Source organism: Hyla sarda, chromosome 9, assembly GCF_029499605.1.
Source record: "Hyla sarda isolate aHylSar1 chromosome 9, aHylSar1.hap1, whole genome shotgun sequence".
Taxonomy (NCBI): domain Eukaryota; kingdom Metazoa; phylum Chordata; class Amphibia; order Anura; family Hylidae; genus Hyla; species Hyla sarda.
The window spans coordinates 11,976,646-11,991,588 of record NC_079197.1 but is presented as its reverse complement, the minus strand read 5'-3'; the positions used below and the strand labels follow the sequence as shown (position 1 = coordinate 11,991,588).

The 14,943-nt window shown below is 46.1% G+C and overlaps 1 protein-coding gene across 1 annotated transcript in view; it reads left to right on the top strand.

Moving 5' to 3' along the window:
• Positions 1-400: 400 nt before the first annotated feature.
• TPRN (taperin) overlaps positions 401-14,943 on the top strand; it is a 46,346-nt gene continuing 31,803 nt past the window's right edge. The window contains exon 1 of the mRNA XM_056541102.1: positions 401-3,377. Coding sequence (XP_056397077.1) covers positions 855-3,377 — 2,523 coding nt within the window. The 5' untranslated portion in view covers positions 401-854. The remainder of the gene's footprint in view (positions 3,378-14,943) is intronic.

Genomic DNA, 14,943 nt, shown 5'->3' with positions numbered 1-14,943 from the left:
GGCATGCTGGGAGTTGTAGTTTTGCAACAGCTGGAGGCGATCTGGTAGGAAAACACTGGTATAGTATATGGTGTTGGAGGATTGGTTAGATGACCACTGGCCAGGTGGCAACCCTAACCATATGTTGTAGGACAGTGGTCTCCAAACAGTGGACCTCTGGATGTTGCAAAACTACAACTCCCAGCATGCCCGGGCAGCCAACAGCTGTACGGGCATGCTGGGAGTTGTAGTTTTGCAACACATGAAGGTCACATGATAAGGACTGCTGTCAGTTGTGGTGCAGCTCTTGCAGTCTGATAGAACTACAAACCCCAGCAGGTGCATTAGTGAACGTAGTCATGTCGGCTCTGATGACGTCGTTGTGGGTGTGGCGTGACCCCTGCTCCCAGCACCATCATCTATACAGACGCATGAAAGCCGCGTGGTCCCGAAACTGCAATGTAAACAGGCGCTTAAAGGGCGGACGGGGCGTATCTATTAGCGTCAGTCTATTGAGGGGCGGAGCTTCCAATGAACTTCCAATGGGAGCGCTTTGCTGAAGGTCGTCCCGTGAAGGGGCGGAGATAATGTTGACAGTCCCCGCCCTCGAACACCTGATGCAGTTTGTTGGGGGCGGGGCATCCCGGGATGCGTTCAATAAACGTCCAATGGGAGCGAGGCGCTGAATGACGTAGAATGAAAGGGCGGGGATAGTTCTGACAGTCCCCGCCCTGCCCAGAGCTCCTGGTAGAGTTGGTTTGATGTGATGACGTCAGGCACAGTGCGGGGGCGGGGCTTCGGGTGACAGGAGCAGCTCCCGGATCCGGGCTGTAGTCAGTCAGAAGCTGCGGGGCTGCGCGGCGGGTCAGGCGGACATGGCGGTGAGTGGTGGCGGCAGCACGAAGAGCTGGTCTCGGCTCGACCCGCACTCCCACAAGGTCCCGGCATGGAAGCTGGAGGTGCTGGAGAGGAAGCGGGCGAAGATGGCGAGCGCTGCCGTGCCCTGGGGGAAGGACTCGTCTCCGAACCGCAGGACCCGCTCCCCGTCCCGGCAGAGGAGCCCGGAGCGCCTGGTGCTGCAGGACAGCCTGGGGCCGCTCCATGAGAACCCGTTCATAAAGCAGGAGAAGGAGCGGCGGCGGCACCGGCGGCCCCAGCAGCGGCATCCCTCCCCGGGCAGAGGCGCCTCCGACATCCGGCACCTGCTCGACATGTACAGCCACGTCCCGGGGATGAGGACCATCCGAGCCGAGAACATCATCATCATCGAGTCCGACCCCGACTACTTCAGCCACTCCACCAGCCACAGCGACCCTATGGAGGAGTTACTGGCCAGAAGGGGCAGCAAGGTGGCCGAGATCCGGGCCTCCGAGGTGATCATCTATGAGCCGGAGGTCCCCAACAAAGATCAACCTAAAAAAGTCCTGGAGCCCCCCAAAAAAGTCCCAGTGCCCCCCAAAAAGGAGGAGCTGGAGCACGTTGAGGTCCTGGAGGAAGCCGGGAGGGTCAGCCGCTTGCTGGAGAAGTTTGATCATGGCCATAGCAGACCGGTGAGGACCCGGAGCTTGGACAACATACTGGAACCAGACAGCAAGCCCATCATATTGCCAAAACCTCCGATCCTCGAGCGTCAAGGCCAAGCCCCCCTGAACAAGTCACCACCCAGGCGGTCCGGATCCCTCTCCCCATCAGCAGCCTCCATCTTAGAGGAGGATAGCAAGCGATTCCCCCTAAACAACCCCTCGTGGCTCCCCTCCAAGGCACCTATCTCCCCTTCTCTACCCGACCCCAACCTGTTTCATAAGAGACCCTCCAGTCCCATGACCTCACCAGTGATCGTTGCCCCTCTGTCTCCCTCGTCCCCTCACTCCCCACGATTTGAGGCATCCACAGACGACATGCCGCTGCTGCCCACCGTGGCCACTGTCAGGGAGAAGTTTGAAAGCGGGCATACGACCAACAACGTTCCTCCATTACCAAAATTGGTCAATGTTACCCAGAAGGTTAGCAGCAACACAATCCTGGTCAACCCCAAAGCAGTGTCCACCAATAAGGTGAAGTCTCCTACCACGGATGGAGGAAGGATAGAGATAGACAGTCCGCCTCTTACCAATGGTCACGTCGACCACTTGGAGACAAACGTAAATAAGGGTAGTTCTATCAGTATTCAAGATCTTCTGTCCAAGAGCAAGAGGCCCAAGGGTACCACAGCTCAGAGGGCGCCCAAGGGAAATGATCCAGTGCCATCTAATGATCCTATTGAGATTCCCAACGGCGCCAACAATTGGAGGCCAAAGTCTGAGGTGGACCCACTGAAATCTAGTAGCATACCCCCCAAACCCAGTGCCACTTATCCAGACAATCCATCGATCACCAACCACTATGACCAGGCCTTTACCAGTGCCACTCCTAGCCAGCGGCTGAAGGTGTCTGCCTCCACCAGCAGCAATGACTCCTTCGAGATCAGACCTGCCCTGAAGCCGGATCTCAGCAGCATCCCGGACGACGACATCCAAGCGAGAGCGCTGGCCAACATTCGAATGCAGTCCAAAAATTCTTTTGTTTTTATTCCAAAGAGGAGGCCAGTCCCCTCTGTAACCCAACAAGATGGTACGGTCCAGTCCAACGATAAGCCAAAAGTGAATAACAGAGCTTCCACCCTCAACGGCCCCAAATTAGATAGCACGGACTCTCCTAGAAAAAATGTCGCCTGGGCCAATGATGTCCGGGTGACTTCATCGCCCCAAGAAGTCAGGGTGAATGGCGATACCAGCTCAGTTAAGACTGCACATTCAGAGACTTTGAAGGCCTCCAGTGTCCCCTCTTTGTCTGATTTTGACTGGAAAAGTGGACTCTTGCCGTCCCACTCGCCCATCGAAGGGCAATCCTTTACAGATCTGGGGGCTGAGCTTGAATACAAAAGTAGTGTGCAGCAAACGGACACAGAGGATGTACTAAGCAGGGTGCCGGTGACTAAAATACACGAGGATGTGGTGAAAGCGGACATACCGGTCACCAACATAGACGATATAGTCAATATAGAGGACAAGGAGGTCAACCGGGGGACCCTGCCCGAAATAAAAGTAGAGAAGCCCTCCTACCAGCCGCACTCCTCCGCCTCCTCCATACGCAATAAAGGAGGCAATACCTTCACGGTGGTCCCCAAAAGGAAACCAGTCACTGAGCAGGAGGCCTTCCGGACCCCCGTGGTGGAAGAGGAGGAGGAGGATGATCCAAGGTCTAAAAGGAAATCTTCAGACGGGCCTGAGGCCCCCTACTCAGAACTGGGAGTGCTGCTGAAGAAACGCTATCCAACCGCTGATGAAATCCAGGTCATCGGAGGTTATCAGTCCCTGTCCAAGTCCTGTCTGACCAAGATCGGCTCCACCAGGAAAAAGGTAAATAATTGTGCGGTGATGGCGCCGTGCCAACCGCGAGTTATTGACTCATCTGTTTAACTGCATTAGGGCCGATCAGTGATTATTACAGAAAGTCAAATATTGTCCAGGGCAATACTCCTGACCCGGGCACCTCTCCATCACCCACAGCTGTGCTCTCCAGCTGGTGCAGAACTACAACTCCCATCATGACCTGCAGCTTTACAATAGCTGAAGAGCCGCAGGCTATCGGAGAATGCTGTGAGCTGTAGTTTTGCACTGACTTGAGAGCCAAAGGTTAAAGGGGTACTCCACTGGAAAACATTTTCTTTTAGATCAACTGGTGCCAGAAAGTTAAACAGATTTGTAAATTACTTCTATTAAAAAAATCTTAATCCTTCCAGTACCTAACAGCTGCTGTATGCTCCACAGGAAGTTCTTTTATATTTAAATTTCCTTTGTCTGACCACAGTGCTCTTTTCTGACACCTCTGTCCATGTCAGGAACTGTCCAGAGCAGGAGAGGTTTTCTATGGGGATTTGCTCCTACTCTGGACAGTTCATGACATGGTCAGAGGGGTCAGTAGAGAGCACTGTGGTCAGACAGAAAATAAATTAAAAAAGAAAAGAACTTCCTGTGGAGCATACAGCAGCTAAGTACTGGAAGGATTGTTATTTTTAAATAGTAAAGAAGTAATTTACAAATCTGTTTAACTTTCTGGCACCAGTTGATTGAAAAGAAAATGTTTTCCAGCGGAGTACCCCTTTAAATGAGGGATCCAGTGCTGAAAAACGTATCCCCTATCCTGAGGATAGGGGATAAGTTTCAGATCGCGGGGGGGTCCGACCGCTGGGGCCCCCCGCGATCTCCTGTACGGAGCCCCGACAGCCCGCGGGAAGGGGGTGTGGTGACCACTGCACGAAGCAGCAGCTGACACGCCCCCTCAATACAACTCTATGGCAGAGCCGGAGCGCTGCCTTCGGCAATCTCCGGCTCTGCCATAGAGATGTATTGAGGGGGAATGTCGGCCGCCGCTTCGTGCGGAGGTCGACACCCGCTATCTGGCCGGAGAGCCGGGCCCCGTGCAGGAGATCGCAGGGGGCCCCAGCGGTCGGACCCCCGAGATCTGAATCTTATCCCCTATCCTTAGGATAGGGGATACGTTTTTCAGCACTGGACTACCCCTTTAAGGAACAGTGTCCTAGTATATACGTAGAGCACCACAATATGTCTTCGGGATCCCTAATTTATTTTTTCTGTTCCTTTTTTTTTTTTTTTTTTTTTCTTTTACTTTTGTTTAATTTTTATTTTCACGTTTATGTTTTTTCTTTTTAAGTAAATGTTTGTTCCTTTTTGGGCGTCATAACCTAAATTCTGAATTAATGGGTTGTTCATTATTTATTTATTGTATTTTATTTATGTATTTTTATTAACTATTTCCTCCTCAGTGTTCATATTGAATTCATTGAAGTAATATACGTGCACTCCGGTTCTGCAGTGTGGCAGAGCGTCATGTGACCCGTGATGTCACAAATTTGTCCTTTCAGTCTCGTCTTGTATCGCGGACTAGGAAGTCATGTGACCCATAATGTCACAGATTAGTCCTTGTCTTGTATAGTGGCCTAGGAAGGGTCACGTGACCTGTGATGTCACAGATTCCTCGTTCCAGTCTCGTGTTGTATAGCGAACCAGGGAGCAAAACCATCTAGCCCAGTGGGCTCCAAAATGCGGACCTCCAGTTGTTGCAAAACTACAACTCCCAGCATGCCCGGACAGCCAACGGCTGTCCGGGCATGCTGGGAGTTGTAGTTTTGCAACAAATCGAGGTCCACAATTTAGATACAACTGGCCTATCTCAACAAACAGCTGTTGCAAAACTACAACTCCCAGCATTCCCTGACAACCTGCATCATACAACACCAGTGCTCCCCAATTTTTGGCATGCTGGGAGTTGTAGTTTTGCCACAGGTTGGGGAAACACTATCCTAGCCCAAGAAATAGTTGATGTTCTTGCACATCTAATGTTGTTTTTATTTATTTTTATTAGAATTTTTTTTTTACTTTTATTTTTTTATTTTACTTATTATTTTTTTTTTTTTTTTTTTTTATTGTTTGTTTTTATGTTATGTAAATCCTTTATTTTTTTTCTTATCCTCCTTCCTTATAACACATCTTCTCGGATGCTTGACGCGCCTCCTATGGCCCAGGCGCTCGGTTTATCCATTAATCTCTGGATTATTCCTGGATCTACTTCCGCCGTCTCAAGGCAAATCGTCAGTTTAACTATTAACTTCTCACATGTTACAAAGTTCAGAAAAAGAACCAATAAGACGAAACGCTCCGTCTGCACCTTTTTCAGTAGATTTGGGGCGATGGATGTGCTGGATTATTTGGTTCCTTTTGATAGTCCGGCACATGAGCGCCCCCCCCCCCCCCCCCCCCCCCCCCCCGCTAGGACTTGGCTCAGGGCCGGTGTTGTATTTACCGTCGTCCCCGGCTTGGGTGTAGGTAGACGTGCGCAGGACGGTTCTCGGGGTTATGTCCCGGCTGACCTAAGCCTTTCATTACTGCTGAAGTGTTATGAGAAATGGAAAGTTACCGCTGCCTCGTAAATTCTACATTTAATTATCATAAAAACTGCATCGACAACTGTACACGTGACCAAGGGAGGGCGGCGATTCTATAGGAGGGTGACCTAGTATGGAGGCAATCTACATAAAAAGATGATTCACTGTGTACATTCTGTACGTTATAGTACTGATCCTGAGTTATATCCTGTATTATACTCCAGAGCTGTACTCACTATTCTGCTGGTGAGGTCACTGTGTACATACATTACATTACCTATCCTGTACTGATCCTGAGTTATATCCTGTGTTATACTCCAGAGCTGTACTCACTATTCTGCTGGTGAGGTCACTGTGTACATACATTACATTACTTATCCTGTACTGATCCTGAGTTATATCCTGTATTATACTCCAGAGCTGTACTCACTATTCTGCTGGTGAGGTCACTGTGTACATACATTACATTACTTATCCTGTACTGATCCTGAGTTATATCCTGTATTATACTTCAGAGCTGCACTCACTATTCTGCTGGTGAGATCACTGTGTACATACATTACATTACTTATCCTGTACTGATCCTGAGTTATATCCTGTATTATACCCCAGAGCTGTACTCACTATTCTGCTGGTGAGGTCACTGTGTACATACATTACTTATCCTGTACTGATCCTGAGTTATATCCTGTATTATACTCCAGAGCTGCACTCACTATTCTGCTGGTGAGGTCACTGTGTACATACATTACTTATCCTGTACTGATCCTGAGTTATATCCTGTATTATACTCCAGAGCTGTACTCACTATTCTGCTGGTGAGATCACTGTATATATATATTACATTACTTATCCTGTACTGATCCTGAGTTATATCCTGTATTATACTCCAGAGCTGCACTCACTATTCTGCTGGTGAGGTCACTGTGTACATACATTACTTATCCTGTACTGATCCTGAGTTATATCCTGTATTATACTCCAGAGCTGTACTCACTATTCTGCTGTGAGGTCACTGTGTACATACATTACTTATCCTGTACTGATCCTGAGTTATATCCTGTATTATACCCCAGAGCTGTACTCACTATTCTGCTGGTGAGGTCACTGTGTACATACATTACATTACTTATACTGTACTGATCCTGAGTTATATCCTGTATTATACCCCAGAGCTGTACTCACTATTCTGCTGGTGAGGTCACTGTGTACATACATTACATTACTTATCCTGTACTGATCCTGAGTTATATCCTGTATTATACTTCAGAGCTGCACTCACTATTCTGCTGGTGAGATCACTGTGTACATACATTACATTACTTATCCTGTACTGATCCTGAGTTATATCCTGTATTATACCCCAGAGCTGTACTCACTATTCTGCTGGTGAGGTCACTGTGTACATACATTACTTATCCTGTACTGATCCTGAGTTATATCCTGTATTATACTCCAGAGCTGCACTCACTATTCTGCTGGTGAGGTCACTGTGTACATACATTACTTATCCTGTACTGATCCTGAGTTATATCCTGTATTATACTCCAGAGCTGTACTCACTATTCTGCTGGTGAGGTCACTGTGTACATACATTACTTATCCTGTACTGATCCTGAGTTATATATACACAGTGACCTCACCAGCAGAATAGTGAGTACAGCTCTGGAGTATAATACAGGATATAACTCAGGATCAGTACAGGATAAGTAATGTAATGTATGTACACAGTGACCTCACCAGCAGAATAGTGAGTACAGGTCTGGAGTATAATACAGGATATAACTCAGGATCCCCCAGATAAAATAGACGAATCAATCTCCTGGATAAACAATCCTTGCCCGTAGATGTAGCAGGTCCTGGCACGCAGCTCGCTGGCACTCCTCTGGTTTTTAGCGTTCACAGCTTTGGAGGTAATGAATTATAGAGGTCTCCAGTAGGTCTGGACGTTCCAGCACTGCGCGTCCTTTCGTCGGGTACAACCTGCTCCCAGCATTGTCCCTTTTATATGGTATAATAATCTCTTGTCATAAAAGGGTTAAACTGAGCCAGTTACATATTTTTTTGGGGCCACACCGGCGGCCATCGTCAGGTTGCGCAGGTGACAGCCGTAATCCTTGTGACGTCACGTCGGGGAAACTCGCAGTATTTTGGTCTTAAAGGTAAATAATGAAGCTTTCCAGTCGGACAGGTTGGTCGCCTTCCAGGGCAGGACGGGCAGTGCCGGCTTCCTGACAGGCAGATTATTTGATTTATCTGCAACTTTCGGTAACCGCTCGGGGGCGGCGGTATCGACTGACCTGTCGGGTGGGATGTGTTGCGTAATTACTGACATTGCAGTCGCTATCCGTAAGATGTGCGGGTGTCCGTTTCACTTCCCACTTTTTCCTTCTAGACCATTGGTCTTCAAACTGTGGACCTCCAGCTGTTGCAAAACTACAACTCCCAGCACGCCCGGACAGCCGGACAGTTCTTAAAATGGACAGAGATGTCAGCAGAGAGCTCTGTGTTCCAAAAAGAAAAGAATCTTCTATGTAGTATTCAGCAGCTAATAAGTACTGGAAGGATTTAGATTTTTTTAATAGAAGTAATTTACAAATCTGTTTAACGGCACCAGTTGATTTAAAAAAATATATAAAAAAAAAAAAAAAAAAAAAAAAAAAAATTTAATAAAATATTTCACCGGAGTAAAATTAGTTTTAATGAGTGCCCATTTAATTAATTTATTTTTAGGCGTAACGGCAGTTTTCCAAAATCACAGCACATTGAACAGCAATGCATTACCAAGCAGATTGCTCAAATAAATTAACATAAGAATTTCCGCCTTGAAAATTTTGCCGTGTGCGCTGTGCAGCAGAATCCCATTAAAAATAATTGGGCTGCAATGGAATTTCCAAACGGATTTTTTTTTCCGGCTGAATTCCACCTGGAGGGGCTGTGTCATCAACCTCGGTGAGGTAGGCGACACCCGCATTAGCCGCGCAGAGTCACGGTAATGCCGGGTCCCCGTACATCAGATCGCGGGGGGGGGGGTCCCAACATTTGGTAACCCCCAACCTCTCCCGCGCAATCAGACACTTATCATGTGGATAGGGAACAATGGTCTAAGACTGTAGTACTCCTTTTAAGAGATAATCCACTCAAAACATGTCCGCCATGCACTTCTCTACTCCGGACTCTATGTGCTTCTGTTGCTCTGCCGTACTTGCCACCACAAACGGGCATAGTTGCCCATTGGCACTGTGATACCATGCATTTCCCGCCGCTGAACCCCCAGCGATCTACGTGTTATCGCCAAAGCACTATGGGGGAGATTTATCAAAAAGTTGCCCATAGCAACCAATCAGATGGCTGCTTTCATTTTGCAGAGGCCCTGTTTAAAATGAAAGAAGCGATCTGATTGGTTGCCATGGGCAACTGAGCAGCTTTACTCTGAACGGGTTTTGATAAATCTCCCCCTATGACCCAGATTTATCAACCAATCACAGCTCAGCTTTCACTTTACCTCAGCTCGTTTTACCTCAACTCCATTTTTTTTCTCTCACACAGTTTGATAAATCTGGGCCTATATAATGAACAGGTCCGCCGCATTCTACTAAGTTTACACATAATGGCCCTCATTTACTATCGTCGGGTTGTGCGCCAGATTGTGGCGTATTGCGCCAGAAATTGTCTGCACCAGAATTTATTTGTGCCAGAATGGGAAAAACATGACCAAGGCTGGGTTCACACCACGTTTTTCAAATATGGTAACTGTATACGGTTTTCCGCAAAAAAACGTATCCGACCGTATCCGAAACCGTATGCATAGAGAATGCATTGTAAACCGTATTCCAAATGTTGTGTACGGTTGCATCCGTTTTGCCTCGGATACGGTTTTGCCGATTTTTCAACCGTAGGCAAAAACTCTGTCGACCACTTTTTTGCCTCCGGTTGGAAAACCGTATGCGAACCGTATGCGGTTCTTTTAACATTGTTGTCTATGAGAACCGTACACAGAATTTCAGAATACGGTTGCACACGTTTTTTCTAATCCGTTTTTGGAGTCGACACATGCGCAGATTGAAATTTCAATAGAACAATAGTAACTTTATTAAATTGCTGGAAAACTAATTCCAACAAAACAGCAAAACCGTTGGGAAAAACTGATGCAAACGGTTAGAACCGTACGGGGAAAAACCGTATACGTTTTCATTTGGAGTCATACGGTTGTATAAGGTTGCATACGGTTTTTTGCCATACGTTTTTTAGCTGAAAACCGTATACGGTGACCGTATTTGAAAAACGTGGTGTGAACCCAGCCTAACTCTACAATTTTTACTAAGAAAACCCAAAAAAGGGGGCGTGGTGGTGGGAAAAGAGGGTGTGGTCAACAACAATGGGCGTGTTCCCGACATTTTCACAAAAACCCAACATATTTACTAAAGGTTTTCACAGAAAATATGGTGGATTTGAGCTGAGGAAAACCCGACAGATCAGAGCATGTGTAAAAAAAAAAAATCTATATATATATATATATATATATATATATATATATATATATACACATATATACATTTTAAAAAAGCGAAGTGTAGGGAAACCTTAGTAAATACCGTGGAAAATAAATTGTAGGGAATTAAAACCCACAAAGAAAACTACACAACACTCTTAGGCTGGGTTCACACCATGTTTTTCAAATACGGTTATTGTATACGGTTTTCTGCTAAAAAACGTATGGCAAAAACCGTATGCAACCTTATGACTCCAAATTAAAACGTATACGGTTTTTCCCTGTACGGTTCTATCCGTTTGCATCAGTTTTTGCCAACGGTTTTGCTATTTTGTTGGAATTAGTTTTCCAGCAATTTAATAAAGTTACTGTTGTTCTATTGAAATCTCAATCTGCGCATGTGTCAACTCCAAAAAACGGATTAGATAAAACGTGTGCAACCGTATTCTGAAATTCTGTGTACGGTTCTCATAGACAACAATGTTAAAAGAACCGCATACGGTTTGCATACGGTTTTCCAACCGGAGGCAAAAACGTGGTCGACAGAGTTTTTGCCTACGGTTGAAAAATCGGCAAAACCGTATCCGAGGCAAAACGGATGCAACCGTACACAACGTTTGGAATATGGTTTACAATGCATTCTCTATGTATACGGTTTCGGATACGGTCGTATACGTTTTTTTGCGGAAAACCGTATACGGTTACCGTATTTGAAAAACGTGGTGTGAACCCAGCCTTAGTAAATCAGGGCCAATGTGTAAGACAGTGGTCTCCAAACTGCAGCCCTCCAGATGTTGCAAAACTACAACTCCCAGCATGCCCGGACAGCCAACGGCTGTCCGGGCATGCTGGGAGTTGTAGTTTTGCAACATCTGGAGGGCCGCAGTTTGGAGACCACTGGTGAAAGATCTCCACTTGCTGTCAGTGAATGGACCCATTCCTTCCACTGATTATCCAGTTGGAGACATCCAACATTGGTGAATGATTAGGTGCTGTAGTCCCTCGGGATGGTCCTGATCGACTTTATATATGACAGACTTCTGCAACCTGTCTCTCTAGCTGTGCGGGAAAACTACAACTCCCAGCATGCATGTCGTTTTTCCTCACAGCCGAAGAGCCACAAGTTGCAAAACAGAAACTTGTAAATATTTGCACAACTGTGGAAATAAGGGCCGCGCCCGGGACTATAACCGCGTTCGGATATTTATAGCCGTTCACATGACCTGCAGAGGCAGAGATTGTATGGGAGCGGCGCTGCGCAACAGCACGTTATAAGGCTCTTCTTAAAGGGGTACTCCCGTGGAAAACTTTTTTTAAATTATTTTTTTTTATTTTTTATTTTTTTTTATCAACTGGTGCCAGAAAGTTAAACAGATTTGTAAATTACTTCTTTTAAAAAAAATCTTTACCCTTTCAGTACTTTTTAGCAGCTGTAATGCTACAGAGGAAATTTCTTTTCTTTTTGAATTTCTCTTGTCCACAGTGCTCTCTGCTGACACCTGATGCCTGTATCAGGAAGTGTCCAGAGCAGGAGAAAATCCTCATGGCAAACCTATGCTGCTCTGGACAGTTCCTGACACGGACAGAGGTGTCAGCAGAGAGCGCCGTGGACAAGACAAAAGAGAAATTCTAAAAGAAAAGAATTTCTTCTGTAGTATTCAGCAGCTAATAAGTACTGGAAGGATTAAGATTTTTTTAATAGAAATCATTTACAAATCTGTTTAACTTTCTGGCACCAGTTCATTTAAAAAAAAAAAAAATAATAATAATTAATTAAAAAAGGGACACACAGGCTAAAGTAAAGCCGGGCCTTATTAGTGTATTGTAATGTTATAGGAGACTGGGAAAGCTAGGTTGTTTTAGTCTATAACAGAGTTTCCAAACCAGCGTGCCTCCAGCTGTTGCAAAACTGCAACTTCCAGCATGCTCGGACAGTCAACGACTGTCCGGGCATGCTGGGAGTTGTAGATTTTCAACAGGTTATCAAGCATGCAAAAGTGGTGGAAGATTGAGACCTATTGGGGGGGGGGGGGGGTATTTATCAACGGATTTGTGTCATTTTTGCGTATGTTTGGCACATTTTTTTTTTTTGGCACAGTGTCTTTTAGCGCCAAAGTTTGGTGCATTCGTTCCACTGTGATTTTGTAAACTTGCGAGGATTTTGACGGTCCTGTGTATGATTTTTTTGCAGTGGTCAGTAATTTCACTTGCCCCAATTGTATTTTGGCGCTAACTTGCTTGTTTCTGACGCATGTTTGACGCAAAGCACCAGCAACGATATTCTGACATGAAAAACACAGATACCAAAGGAAGAAGATGGTATGCGCCAAAGTTAAGAGAGGACATGCGCCAAATGATAAATTTGGCGCACATCTATAAAAACCAAAGGTAACAAGAAACTGACAACAGGGCTGTGATGGGACATGGGCTCATAGCAACCTTAAAGGGGTTACTGTTCTGAACGCTGGAGCTCGTGACATCTTAGCCCTGCCCTTCATGACGTCACGCCCCGCCCCCTCAATGGAAGTCTATGGGAGGGGGCGTGACATCCGTCACGCCCCCTCCCATAGACTTGCATTGAGAGGGCGGGGCTATGACATCACTAGCTCCCGTCTCCAGCGTTCGGAACAGTTTGTTCCAAACGCTGAGCAGCGGAGCACCCCCTTTTAAAGGCTTCCACATCTTTTCAGTGTAGATTAGAAAATGAAAGCAGCTTTTTGATTGGTTGCTATAGGTAACCATGTGTGGATTTTACATTAATTACAGTCTCTAGCAACTATTGCAACTTATCTTTCCAGTATTGAAAGTGAAAGCAGATTTTTTTAAAATATTTTTGGGTTGCTGTGGGCAACAACGTCCTTATTCCGGTATGAGACTGAGGTTTTTTTTAAAAAAAAAATTTTAATTTTTTTTTTTTTAATATGACTTTATACAGCATAGGGGGAGGTGGCCATTTTGTTTCGTGGCATGAATTGTTTTATTAGAACTGTTACGTAAACGTAAGCACTGTATACGGCACAGATCCACTTCGGAAATTCCTGGCTGAATTTCAGCGGTGTCAATGGACTCTTGGGGCCTATTCGCTCTACAGAAAAGATTCCGTGAGCAGCAGGCGTCTGCAGAACAAGGTGTGCGCCGTCCTCATTGACGGCAGAGTAGTCCTGGCGGAATTCCGGCTAAAGAATAACCATGTTCATTCCGGAATTCAGGCGACAGGACGTCCACAGCAAAAATTTCGCAATGTGAACCGTGCAGTACAATCCCTTTTTGGAGACAATTGGCGGCTGCTGCATCGGAACTTACAAGCAGAATTTCGCTGGGAAAATACGTATGGTGAATGAGGCCGCACAAGCGGGCGATATCAGCCATGCCCTTGTGGTGACCAGAGAGAGCACGGTTTACCGATTTTAAAATCATGTTACCTTTGGCCACTGCGCAGAGAGCGTGGTTTCAGACGCTCGCATGGCTTCCCACTTGGGGTATGTTTACACGTGTCAGGTTTGCAAGTTGCAAATCCTACTTGTATTTTACTGTACGATCAGTATAAATTGCCGCGGGTCAACGCGATACGCCACCTTAATCCGTAACATGAACAGGATTACGGAAACCACATTCACGTGCGCGGGATGCGGAATATTGTTCGATTACATCGGTGCTGGGCAGTAAATAGATCGTACCGGTGTGTGGAAAATAGGTGTTGGTTGTGAAGAAAAACATTTTTCATTCACTGACTGCAAGCAGAGATGTTGTACTATAGCAAGAGTCCATGAGACAGTGTTTCCAAACCAGTGCGCCTCCAGCTGTTGCAAAACTACAACTCCCAGCATGCCCGGACAGCCAACGGCTGTCCGGGCATGCTGGGAGTTGTAGTTTTGTAACAAGTTGGTAAAGTTTAGGTGCGGAAGATTGAAACCGTACCCTGACTAAATGTCTAGTAGTAAATCACGTAGGGCTGTGATGGAACATGTAGGCCTCGTTGCCCATAGCAACCTAATAGGCCTCCATAGTGTAGATTAGAAAATGACAGCAGGTAGGGGCTCTTGGTTGTCACTCAGCTTACATACATTTAAATCGGTGGTCTCCAATCTGTGGACCTCCAGCTATTGCAAAACAACAACTCCCAGCATGCCCGGACATGCTGGGAATTGTGGTTTTGCAGCAACTGGAGGCACGCTGGTTGGGAAACACTGGATTAGATGCTGATGCGCTTAAAGGGGTACTCTGGTGGAAAACATTGTTTTTAAATTAACTGGTGCCAGAAAGTTAAACAGATTTGTAAATTACTTCTATTAAAAAAAAAAATCTTTACCCTTCCAGTACTTTTTAGCAGCTGTATACTACAGAGGAAATTCTTTTCTTTTTTGTGTTGTCCACAGTGCTCTCTGCTGACACCTGATGCCCGTATCAGGAACTGTCCAGAGCAGGAGAAAATCCCCATAGCAAACCTATGCTGCTCTGGACAGTTCCTGACACGGACAGAGGTGTCAGCAGAGAGCACTGTGGACAAGACAAAAAAGAAAATAATTTT